The sequence below is a fragment of the Pimephales promelas genome, chromosome 14 (assembly GCF_988280905.1).
Source record: "Pimephales promelas chromosome 14, fPimPro1.hap1.1, whole genome shotgun sequence".
Lineage (NCBI taxonomy): Eukaryota > Metazoa > Chordata > Actinopteri > Cypriniformes > Leuciscidae > Pimephales > Pimephales promelas.
The window spans coordinates 6,910,473-6,924,745 of record NC_142782.1 but is presented as its reverse complement, the minus strand read 5'-3'; the positions used below and the strand labels follow the sequence as shown (position 1 = coordinate 6,924,745).

Here is a 14,273-nt window from a genome sequence, read left to right as displayed (position 1 = left end):
AGTTTGAGTTTCTTTATTTAAAGGGACAATGCACATTAATTAACATGAGAACAAGGTCCAACATGTAAATGTGCCAGATTTAGCCATACAGGCTAATTTTCATCTGCAGTCCCAATAACAACAATAACTATACAATACAATACTAAAATACTACAATATAATAAAAATAAAAACATGATAAATACAAACGCATCATATTGCAAGTGGACAATATATATATATATATATATATATATATATATATATCATGGCCATGAATGTAAAATTCGTTCCCAAGACTTGCTAATGTGTCAGCATGTTTTACTAATTCGTTACAAATTTGTACAACATGGCCACAATTTATTAAATCCAGGGAACAAATTATTATATCAGGCGTACATTTTAGTAAAACCAGGGAACAGATTATTATAGCGTATGCACAATATACTTTAAACATGGGGCCACAATTTCCTAAAATGAGAGGATGAGTGGCCACAATACACTTGTATAGGCCTATATTTTTGTCTACATGTCATATGCAGGTCTCCGTATAGTTGTAATGGATATAATTCCCTCTTTTAGTCGTCTACCATCATGTGTGAAATGATACTAGTGGAGTCATTTGCGCTCTTCCCCCTGTGCAAACATGTCCAAGTTTGACATTATCATTATCACATGATTTGTTTGCCTGTGATTCACATGTTTTATTTTTGGAGTTCACCTATATCTCAAAGTCCATGCCACTGTTGGATAATTGATAAAGGTGAAGATTTGGAAGAGGATAATTCGAATCCACGTGCATTGTTTTATCTCATAGTCAGATGATGAAATATGACAGTTGTTGAAACATGATATTTGTTGGAAGGGAGCCAACAGCATGAACTTGACCTCGGTTTTGCTTGAGTAGGCATGCGCAAATGTCATTGCTCAAACATACGTATTAGACGTTAACTTTTTTTTATTTTTTGCATTTCTCATTGTTGCAGTTTGCATTTTGATTGTCTTGTTTTCTCTGTCTACAAGTAAAAATCAATTAAACCTTGTGGTGTCTTTAAGCTGGTATCCAAATTCAGACATTTTTATGTTTTAAACGCTCTTGACATTGATAAGAGTTTTTCTAGCTGTTACACTTGTATTCTGCAATAAATATTTCCAATAAAAAATGCCTTCTACAATCATTTTATTCAATCATCCCTAACAATTACAGTGTTATGTTTTGCTACAGCTTTTCCACTTTCATAGAAAACCTGGAAACATCAGGTTATTTTTAAAGTGATTTGCAGGCCTGTAAATATCACGAAAAATAATAAAGTAAAGAAAATCATGGAAAATTCTAAAGCAAAATTTGGTGTCCTATACATTGTAATTATGCTGAGTGATATTAATAATCAGGTTAGGATTTGATTTAGAGTTAGTTGCTTGTAAGTTACAGTATGCACAATTTACTGTTAACATTTTAATACTTTTAATACAATGTAACAAGGATACCTTCAAAATAAAGGGTTAATAATGTAACATGTATAAGAAACATATATATATATATATACACTACTCAAAAAAATAAAGGGAACACTAAAATAACACATCATAGATCTGAATGAGTGAAATAATCTTATTAAATACTTTTTTTCTTGTTTTTACTTTTTAAGTGTTGTTTAAGTGTTCCCTTTATTTTTTGAGCAGTATATATATATATATATATATATATATATATATATATATATATATATATATATATAGCTAGATCACCAACAAAATAAGAATTCTGTCATCATTTACTCACCCTCAATATGTTCTAAACCAGTATGAGTTTCTTTGTTCCACTGAACACAAAATCAGATGTTTTGAATAATGTGGTTAACCAAACAGCTGATGGATCCCATTGATTTCCATAGTATGAAAATGGAAGTCGATGGGGACAAGAAAGGTTAACCACATTGTTCAATGTATTTTCTTTTGCATTCAACGGAACTCAGAAATTCTACTGGTAAATGACAGATTTTATTATTATTGGGCGAACTATCCTTTTAAAACAGTGGTTCTCAACTCCAGTCCTTGGGACCCACTGCTCTGCACATTTTGTATGTCTCTCTTATCTGACGCACTCAGTTTATAGAGTCTATCCTATCGAGCTGAGGATCTGAATCAGGTGTGTTAAATAAGGGAGACATACACAATATCGAGGACTGGAGTTGAGAACCACTGTTTTAAAAGGTTTGAAATATCTCTTTAAAATTATTGTTTTTGAAATCCAGTAATCAGAAAATAATTACTCCTTTTAAGAGTTTTATTGGACAAAGAAGGTATGACAACATTCTACATCAATACTTGATTTAAATACATGAAATATATAAAATTTGTTTAGCAGCTTGGCAAGCTAAGTGCCATTTTCTAAAAACCACTGAGAAAAGGAAAGATTGTTCTTCCGCTGAGTGCTCATTCCACATGAGGAGAGGAGGAGGAGTCAGTGACCTGACACTCATTCTATATGCTCACTATAGGGCCGTTACATAAGTGAACCCTGTGAACCGCTGGCGCTTCTCGTGAAAGTTCTGGGAACTCTCATATTAGTGTGCACGTGTTGATAGATATATTACAGAGTGAAGCGCACTGACCAGGCAGAATGTCAGAGTACTTGAAACTGTTTTATCTAGTAGAAAATGAGAACATTTAGTGAACTGTGTCACAATTAGTTAGAATTAATCAACCACATACTGCTTATTTACAAGACTGAACAAATTACAGAGGTTTTTTAAGAATATTCTAACAGTAGCTGAAAGAGTGAAACTATTATGCTATAGGGGTTTTTGCAGCCACTAATACACCAATTAGATTTTTGATTATGCACCGTTTGTGCTAAAGAGAATGATATCTCAAATCATGCGTTTTTTTAAGGAGGATGTTACTTTTAGATGGGGGGGGGGGGATAGATCAAAAGTATAGATCAAAAGGGGGCTTTAGATCAAAGTATACCCTAGTAAAAAAAAAATGTATATTCTATAATGTATTTGAAATACATTTATTTAATGCTAATTAAACTACAAATACATTTGCATATGCATGTACTTAAAGGGATAGTTCACTTTGAAATGAATTTTTGATATGTTTTAGCTTACCTCAAGGGCATCAAAGATGTAGGTGTCTTTGTTTCCACAGTATTTTCAATTTTGACATTTTTCAGTCAAACCGTTCTTGTCTATCAGTCATACACTGGAGGCTAAGGGGGTCCACCAAAGAGCATGCACAGAGAAGTACAAATTAAACATGATTTAATGACTCGTAAATCCAAGTACACATTGATGGCCTAAAGCACGAAATGAGCGGTTTGTGTGAGAAAACGAACAGTATTTATATCGTTTTTACCTCTTGTAATCATAGCCATGACAAAATGATCTGACGGCACGGGCACTTCGGTCTGCGTATGCGCCGGTGTGATCGCTTGCGCGCCTACGTCACTCTTTGTTTATACAGAGATTTTGGAAGTTTTACCTTTCACTAAACATATTTAGATATACGGGAAACCACAATGGAAGACGATTTCGGTATATCTAAATATGTTTAGTAAAAGGTAAAACTTCCGAAATCTCCGTGTAAATATTGAGTGACGTCACACGCAAGCGATCACTTCCGGCGTAACATTGAACTGATTCAGTTCGGTTCAGTTGGACATTGCACAACTGATTCAGATCACTTGGACGTCACTGTGATTACACGAGGTAAAAAACGATATAAATACTGTTCGTTTTCTCACACTAACCGCTCGTTTTGTGTCTTAGGCCATCAATGTGTACTTACATTTACGAGTCATTAAATCATGTTTAATTTGGACTTCTCTGTGCATGCTTTTTGACTTGGACCCCCTTAGCCTCCAGTGTATGAGTGATAGACAAGAACGGTTTGACTGAAAAATGTCAAAATTGAAAATACTGCGGAAACAAAGACACCTACATCTTGGATGCCCTTGAGGTAAGCTAATACATATCACAAATTAATTTCAAAGTGAACTATCCCTTTACTATAACCTGGAATTGTACTTTTGGTATACTTGGGTTGGGTGGGCTTTTTAGGGGGAGTAGAATCTGCGATCTCTGACCCAGTTTGTCTGCTGGCTGTAATATGCCGTACTTTCTGCCAACTGGTATCCCGAGGTGTCGAAATACTATTGGGTAAACTGGCAGTGGGCGAGATCATATAGACCCCCCAAAAAAACAGACATAACTGGCTGTGAAAGTGTTTTTCAGAGAAAAGAGTATTTGAACTCAGCATGTTTCCTACATATCTGCAAACAAATTATGGTATTTTTTTTTTTTTTTATTACAGTCAAAAACTCACATACAGCACCTTTAATGCACTTTAGTTATCTGGAAGTAGTGTATATACTTAAAGTCCATCTATAGTCAATAATTTTATTAACTTATAGCGTATAGTAAATTAATAACCTATAGTCAATAAGGTCACTATAGACTTCTATAATTCATGATATAAATCATTAATTAATGTTACGCTGCATAGATTAGGTCAGCCTAAACCCGGGAACACTTTCCATGAATCCTGATGTATTCGTTACATCATACGAAGAATGGCATCTATGCTAATATTAGTCTCTCTGTTTATCCCGATGTTTACCGCAGTCCGTCGGATCCAGGCCGTATCCAGATCTGATGAAAGACCTGCGCCTGGACACGACGACAACACAGTCCTGAAGTTTCACTAGTCCCTCCCTGCAAAGGCCTCTTTCCCTTTACCTCTGTACAGATAAAACTTTGTCTGAATAATTCCGGAAATGTGGCTACGCCGAAGCGATAAAATTCTGTTTTATAAATTTTAAGGTCAGACAGGTGGTTTGTTGAGGGTTGGTTTTTTAAGGAAGGACTACATGCCTGCGAACATATATTCAAACACGCATACACATAGAATGAACTCTACGCCATCAGCGTTCTCACAGGTTCGAGTTTTCAAAGTTTGGGTAGAGAGAAACTTAAGAGTTTTCTGATAAAACGGTGTTGTGTTAATAACGTCTCAGGTTACGACTGTAACCTATGTTCCCTGAGAATAGGGAACGAGACAATACGTCTCCCTGCCATGCCTCGGGGCCTGCCTGCCGTACAGTCCCTTCAGACGATAAGGTGATTTGTCATGTTTGCAAGGCGCCCTTATATACTTCCAGGTCGCACGTTAATCATTCACATTAATGATTCACGGGCTGTCGCCGGTCAATGTGATTGACGTGATTTGATAGTGATTTCAGACACCTGTCACGCCTGAGGCGTTTCCCCAAAGCATCAATGACGTATTGTTGAGTTCCCTTCGAAAGGGAACTAATGATCGTTTGTGACAGCAGTGAATCAATTAAAACTAACTTTAGCTGGAAAATGACTTTATTCTAGAGCTGTCATAAAGCCAAAAGAATCTCTGTACTTTAATTTCCTATTGTTATATATATGGAACAATCTACATCGTTAAAAGTGCCATAAATGAAGATGGACTTGACTTGACCCTTAAAACTCATCTTTTATCACCAAAAATACATATTTCAAACTTTTTTCCTTAAAAAAAAGATTCATGCCTTAAAATAGCTTGAATGTAACTACACGAATATGCAAATGAGCCCTGCCTCCACTAACTCAGATTGGCTCAGAGATCCACTTGTTCATGATCACGTTGTCGACTCGTTATTGGTTACAACAAGGTAGTTTGTGACGTCAGAAACACCAGCGATCTCAAACCAGGGTTTTGAGACTTTCTTTGGTTCACTGCAGTTTGAAAGAGAAACTACTCAGCAATGGTGTTGACATTATTTAAGACAAACCATGTGCAAATTCATATTAAAAACACCACATAGACTTATAAACAACGACAAAATCCTGATTTCCACCACAGGGGGACTTCAAGTATATTGCTAGTATACTTTAGGTACACTTATCTTGCATTTAAAAACTGATATTATACATAGATCATATATCCTTACTAATAGTGAAATTAAAACACATTTTAGGCTTTATATTAAGAAATGTGCATTGTGCAATAAAGTACTCCAAATAAAGTTTAATTATAATATTTATATCAGTAAGTCTCAAGCGATATGTCAGTAAGTATGTATGCTTAGTATATGTATACTTATTATTTGTAGTATACTTAGTATGTAGTATTTTAAATACATTTTGCTGTAGGTTTCACTAGGGTTGATCAATATAATAATTTCTTTTTTGATTCAAATGTGGATGGGGGTGGTTAATAAATATTTAGGAGAATTTTACATCACAGAATGAAATGATAGAAATGTAGATGTGTTGTGATGTCTGGAGTTACTGCTATGATCTGCACTGGCTGGTTTCCATCTACTCTGCTTGTAAACAAACAGAACTGGTTAGGGCTCAAAGGCTGATCCATGGACTCGCTGCCACCACACTTGCAAAACCTTCCAATAAAACAGAGTAGGAATAAAAAACATTATTATCAATCTGAGTTGTTTGTATGGGTTAATCTTAGGTAATGGTGTCATTTGTGTGCCACGTGTTCCCTTCACTGATATGCTTAACAGAATACTGAACTTAAATGTAATTTTTTGAAAAGCACACTGGTTAAAATTACGTTCTTTTAATTAATATCAATATAATATATATATATTTTATAATTTAAAGTAAACTACTCATGGATATTCAACACAATTAAACGCACTTCTTTTTCTCAAGGCGGCCTTAGTGTCCATCTAAAAGCTCAAATTTTGCTCTACATTGCTACACACTGATAAGACAGTGTGAACGATAAGGGTGAAAGTCAATGTTTATGCGTTTATTCATAGGCACACTGGGTTGATTAAGCACAGACCAGATTACAGTGACCTAATAGCTATTAGAGATACTAAGTGTATAGTGACCCTGTTTATCTTGTGCAAATATGGTGAGATTTCAAAGGGTTGTGGACTGTGTCTGCTTTACCTGGGCCAATAGCATGTTGTTAAAGTTGCCTGAGTGATCAGCTGACACTCTGTTCCTGATGCGTCTCTTTCTCCAGGTAAGCCAGGCTTTTTGCAGCACAGAGCGCTCATTCTGCACAATAAAGATAAGGAGAAAGTTTTAAAAAAATCTTTGTCATGGCAATGTTCTCAAATTACAGTAAAAACAAAGAGACTCTGGTTGTTAGTGGTTTGTGTTCTTGCTGGTTGCTTGCAGGGGCTTGTGGGCCCTGGGCAAGAAAATGGACCCCACATACAGCCAATGTGGTAGTTATACAGCTCTCAAATTTAATCAAAAATATCTTCATTTGTGTTCCGAAGACGAACGAAGGTCTTACGGGGTTGGTACAGCATGGGGGTGAGTAATTAATGACTTAATTTTCATTTTTGGGTGAACTAACCCTTTAAAAGCGCCACATTTTCAAACCCACAACACAGGAACAATGGAGACTATGTGCCATTGGCTGCCACATTGGCACATACTGACAATATTAGAACTAGGGCTGGGACGGTATGGATTTTTTAACCGCGGTTGAAAAGAAATAAATTTCCACGGTACAAACCGCGTTAAATACTGTACCTGGAGTTCGTCTTATAAATGAAACGAAACTCAGCGTATAGACTACTTGCCTCACAGACAGGAGAAATAAATAGAAAGCTTGAAATGTCTACTTTTAAACAAAATTCAAAATGAAATGATAAAATTGTACAGTGGCCTAGTCAGGTAAGGTCAGGTTTGCCGATGTGCGTTGTATTTAAGCTATTTATTTATTTATTTATTTATTTATCGGAGACGGAGTTCACTGCTGATATTCTGGGGATACAACATAGCCAATAAGGCTATACTACTTTAGCCTTAAATATCTGTGCTGCATTGAATCAGTCTCATTTCTAGAACAGCCAAGAGCTTTCTAGCCTCACGGCAGCAGCGCCTGTCATCGCCCATAGACCAATCAGCCGATGGCGGTTTTGAAAATTTTTCAAAAAACATTGGTACAGATGATGAGTTTGTGATGGGGGGGGTTGCGGTTTAAATAACGGCCCATCCGCACATCTCTAATACGAATGGAATATTATTATGTGTCATGAAACATTGTGCTCGCGAAAGGTCGGATTTGCTCCATCTTTTAATAAAGGCGCTTTTCCACTGCATAGTACGGTACGGTTCGGTTCGGTACGTCTCACTTGTGGTGCTTTTCCACTGCATGGTACGGTACAGTACGGTTCGCTTCGGGTCGCTTTAAATGGTACCTGGTCTGTTGAGGTTCCAAGCGTACCGTACCGGTACTAAAATGTGACGTGAAACACTGCAGATCACTGATTGGTCAGACAGAATCGTCACTACCAGCGTCACTACCAGCGTCATTGGATTTGCGACACGAGACACTTTTTTAGCAGTATTTTTGTTTTGCTGCCATCAGCCTCATTTTAAACACATTTTTCCGTCTAGCAGTTAAAAACAACCACATACCGAGAATCAGGAACACCATCCCCTCGATAGTCTCCATTGTTCCTGTGTTGTGGGTTTTTGAAATGTGGCGCTTTTAAAGGGTTAGTTCACCCAAAAATGAAAATTAAGTCATTAATTACTCACCCCCATGCTGTACCAACCCCGTAAGACCTTCGTTCGTCTTCGGAACACAAATGAAGATATTTTTGATTAAATTTGAGAGCTGTATAACTACCACATTGGCTGCCAAAGGGACTGCCTCTTGACGGCCCAGAAAGTCAATGAAGAAAATGTTTAAATATCCCAAGTGACTACCGTGGCTCAACTATATGTTTATCAAGCGACGCGAATACTTTTTGTGCGAAAAAACAAACAAAAATAACGAGTTTATTTACGAGATTTCCTTAGATTTCCACGACGCATGCACGAGAATTGCGATCTGCGATCGCATTTCTCGCGCATGCGTCGTGGAAATCTTCGGAAGTCTCGTTTCTGGCCTACAAGGAAGAAAAGAAATAGTCGAATAAACTCGTTATTTTTGTTTGTTTTTTCGCACAAAAAGTATTCGCGTCGCTTGATAAACATATAGTTGAGCCACGGTAGTCACTTGGGATATTTAAACATTTTCTTCATTGACTTTCTGGACCGTCAAGAGGCAGTCCCTTAGGAGCCAATGTGGTAGTTATACAGCTCTCAAATTTAATCAAAAATATCTTCATTTGTGTTCCGAAGACGAACGAAGGTCTTACGGGGTTGGTACAGCATGGGGGTGAGTAATTAATGACTTAATTTTCATTTTTGGGTGAACTAACCCTTTAAGATGATGTCATGGCAGTAGAGGCGCGCGCAAATAACGATCAGTCCCACACACTTTGAAGGGGTACTACTACTGCAGTGGAAACGAAAAGCGATCCGAACTGTTCCGCGCCGAGTCGAAGCGTACTGAGCCGAACCGTACTGTACTATGCAGTGGAAAAGCGCCATAAGTTTTGGTTAGACAACCTTGAATCCATGTAAGACACAATGTCATTATACATAATCCATGTCATTAGAATCCATGAATCCATGTCATTAGACAGGGCAGGCCAATGTTTTTTTTGTTTTTGTTTTTGTTTTTGCGGTGATGACGTGACGAGCTCAGACCCACGGTAGGCTTCAAGTGACCGCGGTGTTGCGATATTGCGGTAACTGTCCCAATCCTAATTAGAACTTCAGTATATAGCTGCTACTACAATGACAATTACACTGAAGAAGAAATCACTAAAACGAAGCACACAGTACATATTTTGTTGCTAAAAAAACATGTCCACTTTTTGCAGCAGGGATGGCGTATTTTAGGCTAAATTCCTGCATGAGTTAGCATTCTGGCATTTTAGCCTTTTTTATTGGTTTTTGGTAAAATGTCTGAGATATTTTGATACCTCAAGAAATTTTCACATTTATTCTATGGTATTACAACTGCAGCAAAAAGCCTTGTGATTTTGTAAAACGTCTTTACTTCGCTTGAAAAAGGTGGTTGCTAACAAGTGGCTAAATGGGACCACAGAAGCTGTCAGGGACATTAAATATCATCACACCAAACAGGGAAACTCATCCACTCATTAGTCGCTTTCATACGCTCACTGTAGCAAGGCCTTTTATTAAAGGATTAGTTCACTTTTGAAAAAAAACTTTTGCTGATAAATTACTCACCCCCATGTCATCCAAGATGTCCATGTCTTTCTTTCCTCAGTCGAAAAGAAATTAAGGTTTTTGATGAAAACATTCCAGGATTTTTCTCCTTATAATGGACTTACATGGGAACCAGGTCCAACCGAGGTCCAAACGACAGTTAATAACAGTTACAGATGCAGCTTCAAATGTCTTTAAACGACACCAAACGATGAATAAGGGTCTTATCATGCGAAACGATCGGTTATTTCAAAGCTTATTCCAAAAATGTAACTTTTCTAAGGACAAATGCTAGCCTTTCTCCATTCTGTGAGGCGAGTTTGCAACGTTACGTAATACGTAATTACGTTCAAAAGGTCACGGGCGAAAGACGTAGCCAGAAAGACAGAGTCAGAGTGTTTACAAGTTGAACGCATAGGTTGAACGTGAAAACTAACTCAAACGCCGTTTACAAAAAAGGAATTAAAAGGTAAAACAACGTTGTCGGACGATTTTGATTCTGTACTTCCGGCTACGTCGCCCGTGACCTTTTGAACGTAATTACGTATTACGTGACGTTGCAAACGCGCCTCACAATATAGCATTTGTCCTTAGAAAAGTTACATTTTTGGAATAAGCTTGAAATAACCGATCGTTTCGCATGATAAGACCCTTATTCATCGTTTGGTGTCGTTTAAAGACATTTGAAGCTGCATCTGTAACTGTCGTTTGGACCTCGGTTGGACCTGGTTCCCATTGAAGTCCATTATAAGGAGAAAAATCCTGGAATGTTTTCATCAAAAACCTTAATTTCTTTTCGACTGAGGAAAGAAAGACATGGACATCTTGGATGACATGGGGGTGAGTAATTTATCAGCAAAAGTTTTTTCAAAAGTGAACTAATTCTTTAATGCTAAAAATGTCCCTCTTCAGGTTGAGGCCTTTTTTGTGTACATTTTTTACAAATTTTTTTGAAGTGAACATAAGAATAACTTTTATATTTTAGCAATATTTCAAGAAGAACACCGACTGATCTGAAGCAACTTACGTTTACTTGTTTATTAATGCATTATTTTATTTATTTATTTATTTATTAAATCATGTTGAAATTGTGTCAAATGTAAAAATTTAAATATGATACATCAGACTTTTTAGGAATCTCGCAATCATCATTACATTTTATGGCATTATATGTCATTATATCTCATTGCATTAATGAGGAATTGAACAGGTGTTCCTAATAATCTTTTAGGTGAGTGCATTAAATATAGTATTTTACTAATGTAACGGTGAGACGATGCAAGATGCAGAAGGAATATGACAACAATAACACAACTACCATAGGATAAACGATAACACAACTACCATACTTTAACATGAGACAATGAACAGAAGGCTGTTTTGACTATTTACTGACTGTATTTACTGTATTTATTGTCAGTTGGATTTTTGTGTCAGTTATTTGTTGTTTGGTGATTAAAAGTTGGGGCCCCAGACAGCCACTGACAGCCTTAGCAGTTCAATAACAGACAGGTTTTATCAAGCAATCCTAATAATTAATGTTCATTCATGTTGATCACTAACTTGTTGTGTATACAGCAATAATGCTTCAGTTTGGTTCTTCCAACAGGTCCAGTACAGATGGGTCAGTCCATGAACTCTTCTCTCCACAGCTCTGGCTCAAGAAAATATCACTAATTATTAGCTAGATATTCATTACCAATATTTAAAAACAGTCACAGCTCATTTCTCAAAAAATACAAACATAAAACGCTTTGTCTTCACACAATGTTTCACAATCTAGCTCTAAATGTATCATATTACTGTAGCAATCTCGAGTTTTTAGGATTTTGTAAAGCCAATGTGAACGTGTTAATGTTGTGCGAGTCTGTTTTATTTATGGTTTACTTAAAACCAATATAGATTTTACCTGTGTGAAAGCTGTGTCTGTCTGTGTTGGGAAGCTTTCTGATGTTGTTGATACACTCTGACCCAATGATGGAAACTTCTAGATACTCCTCTTCCCTCAAGCCAGAGACTCACAGCCTCCCCCATCTGCCTCTGGGCTTTATGCTCTGGTGGGGGAAACGCATTTGGAAACTTGTTAATGTTATTGCACTAAATACAAAATATCAAACAAGAGCTAAAAAAACTTTTCTCAGCACTAACTCATTTCTGACAATGACTTTACTGTTGTTTTGGTTATTTTTTGTGGCTATATGAAGTCAATTTCACACAAACGTCTATAAACTATCACAATATTTTTTGATAAGTTCTATTGTTTTATTGAATCTTATTTTATTTTAAGTTTTAAATATGAATATTATTCTTACTCAGACTCATAGTTTTGCTTCAGAAGCCCTTTATCAACCCCTCTGAGCCGTGTGGAGCACTTTTATGATGGAAAAATTCACTTTTTTGAGCTTTAATCTGTTGGTTGCAATTCACTGCCATTATAAATCTCGGAAGCGTCGGGGTGTTTATTAATATAACTCTGATTGCATTCGTCTTAAAGAAGAATTTCATATACACCGAGGATGGCTTGAGAGAGAGTAAATCATGGGCTAATTTTCATTTTAAAGTGAACTACCCCTTTAAGTGTCCAAAGATTTTTTATTACAATTACATTGAAGTTCACATTATATTTGCATGAGGTTACTGACCCAAACAGCTTATCTAATCGCTTGTATCACTTCATGATTTCTATATTATTTAATAGTATCAGCAAGGCAAATGTGTAGAAATAGGCCTAACAGTTTACCTTTGGCCCACAGTGACCATGTCCTTAGAGCTAACCGGGCTTCACTTCTTTCCTTCTTCACACAAAACATGTCTGCAACGTTCAACAAATCCCTGCTATGCGTCCAATGCTTGAACCACTGTAAAGAGAAGTAAATGCACAAAATTAATATAAATTAAAGCACTTAATATTCAGCAATATCATTAATTTGACTGCACTGACACTATTGGACGAGAGCTGAATTGAGCTGGATGATGTCAACACTGTTTTCTCCAGAGCTTCTTTATAGCTGAATTGAACTCATTCCATAATTGATGAACTTTACATGAATATTGAACCAAACTGAATCAACACTGAACTGAATAGTGGCTCTATTGTCTTTTCAGAGCTGCTTCACAGCAGAATTGAATTTAGTTAGCATCACTGCTCATTAATTCCCTGTTTATCACTGTAAAATTGCTTTGAAACAATCTGTAACAATCTAGACTTAACTTTTCTGGTTTCTTTTTTAATTTTGTTTTATCTAAATAATAATAATAAATTAATTAACTGTAACTTCTTTTTAATATATTTGTAATACATATTTGTAACATAATTTATAATAAATTATTTTTAGTTATACTGTATACTCTCTTTTGCATTTGAATGCAGTGTTATTATATTATAATTGATATACTAATATATTTTTTGTTACTATTTTGAATTTTAATTTTTTATTTTTTCATTTTGATTTTTGTTAAATTTTTAAATTTTAGTTATTTTAGCACTTCAACTAAATGAAAATGAGAAATCCTTGGCAACTAGCTAAAAATAAATATTTAAAAAAAATACTTTTTATTTTAGTTAATATTAGCTTTATTTCAAGAAAAAAAAGGTCAATACTGCAATCTCCTAGACCTCATTTTCAAATTACATGAGATCAGTCAGCCAAATGACTAATAACATATAGAAAATTAATAAAACATCTGAATCAAACCTTGTGAAGTAATCTGTTGTTCAATGTTTGAATCACTCTACATTCTGTGGCAGCAGTTCTCCAGCGATGAAAAGCTCTTCTCTGATAGATGATGAGCTGGCTCTCCATTGTACACTTCTTCTGCTGACCCTGGATCAGAGCTCGTCTCCACTGCATGAATACAGCAGTCAATAGTCTCATCTCACTGCTGTACTGGAACCATGCCTCTCTGTACCTCAGTCTTTGCTCTGATACCGTGTGTCTGGACCATGCCAGCAGAACCCTACATGGAGAACAAGTGCTGATAAAGCCAAAAGCCTGGCATGTAAATACAAATGCAATGCAAATGACAGCACACACATGCTTTTCTGTATTTTTATGATTATTTTGGGGGGCTTTTGCCGGTTTGTTGAGGCAGAGGTTGGCATCACATGCATTGTTAGCTAGCAGGTTTGAAAAAAAAAATAATAATAATAATCTTGCAAACAGTTTTACAAAAAGAATGATGTAACTTGGGTCTGTCAAGCTTCAAAAAGGACCAACA

The 14,273-nt window shown here is 36.2% G+C and overlaps 1 protein-coding gene across 1 annotated transcript in view; it reads right to left on the bottom strand.

The window, feature by feature from the left end:
- Positions 1–5,762: 5,762 nt before the first annotated feature.
- The window catches only part of LOC120489549 (uncharacterized), a 37,323-nt gene continuing 28,812 nt past the window's right edge, over positions 5,763–14,273 (bottom strand). The window contains exons 20-25 of the mRNA XM_089119347.1: positions 13,751–14,012; positions 12,796–12,913; positions 11,965–12,109; positions 11,619–11,709; positions 6,918–7,028; positions 5,763–6,397 (exon numbers count right to left, since the gene is read on the bottom strand). Coding sequence (XP_088975473.1) covers positions 6,347–6,397; positions 6,918–7,028; positions 11,619–11,709; positions 11,965–12,109; positions 12,796–12,913; positions 13,751–14,012 — 778 coding nt within the window. The 3' untranslated portion in view covers positions 5,763–6,346. The remainder of the gene's footprint in view (positions 6,398–6,917; positions 7,029–11,618; positions 11,710–11,964; positions 12,110–12,795; positions 12,914–13,750; positions 14,013–14,273) is intronic.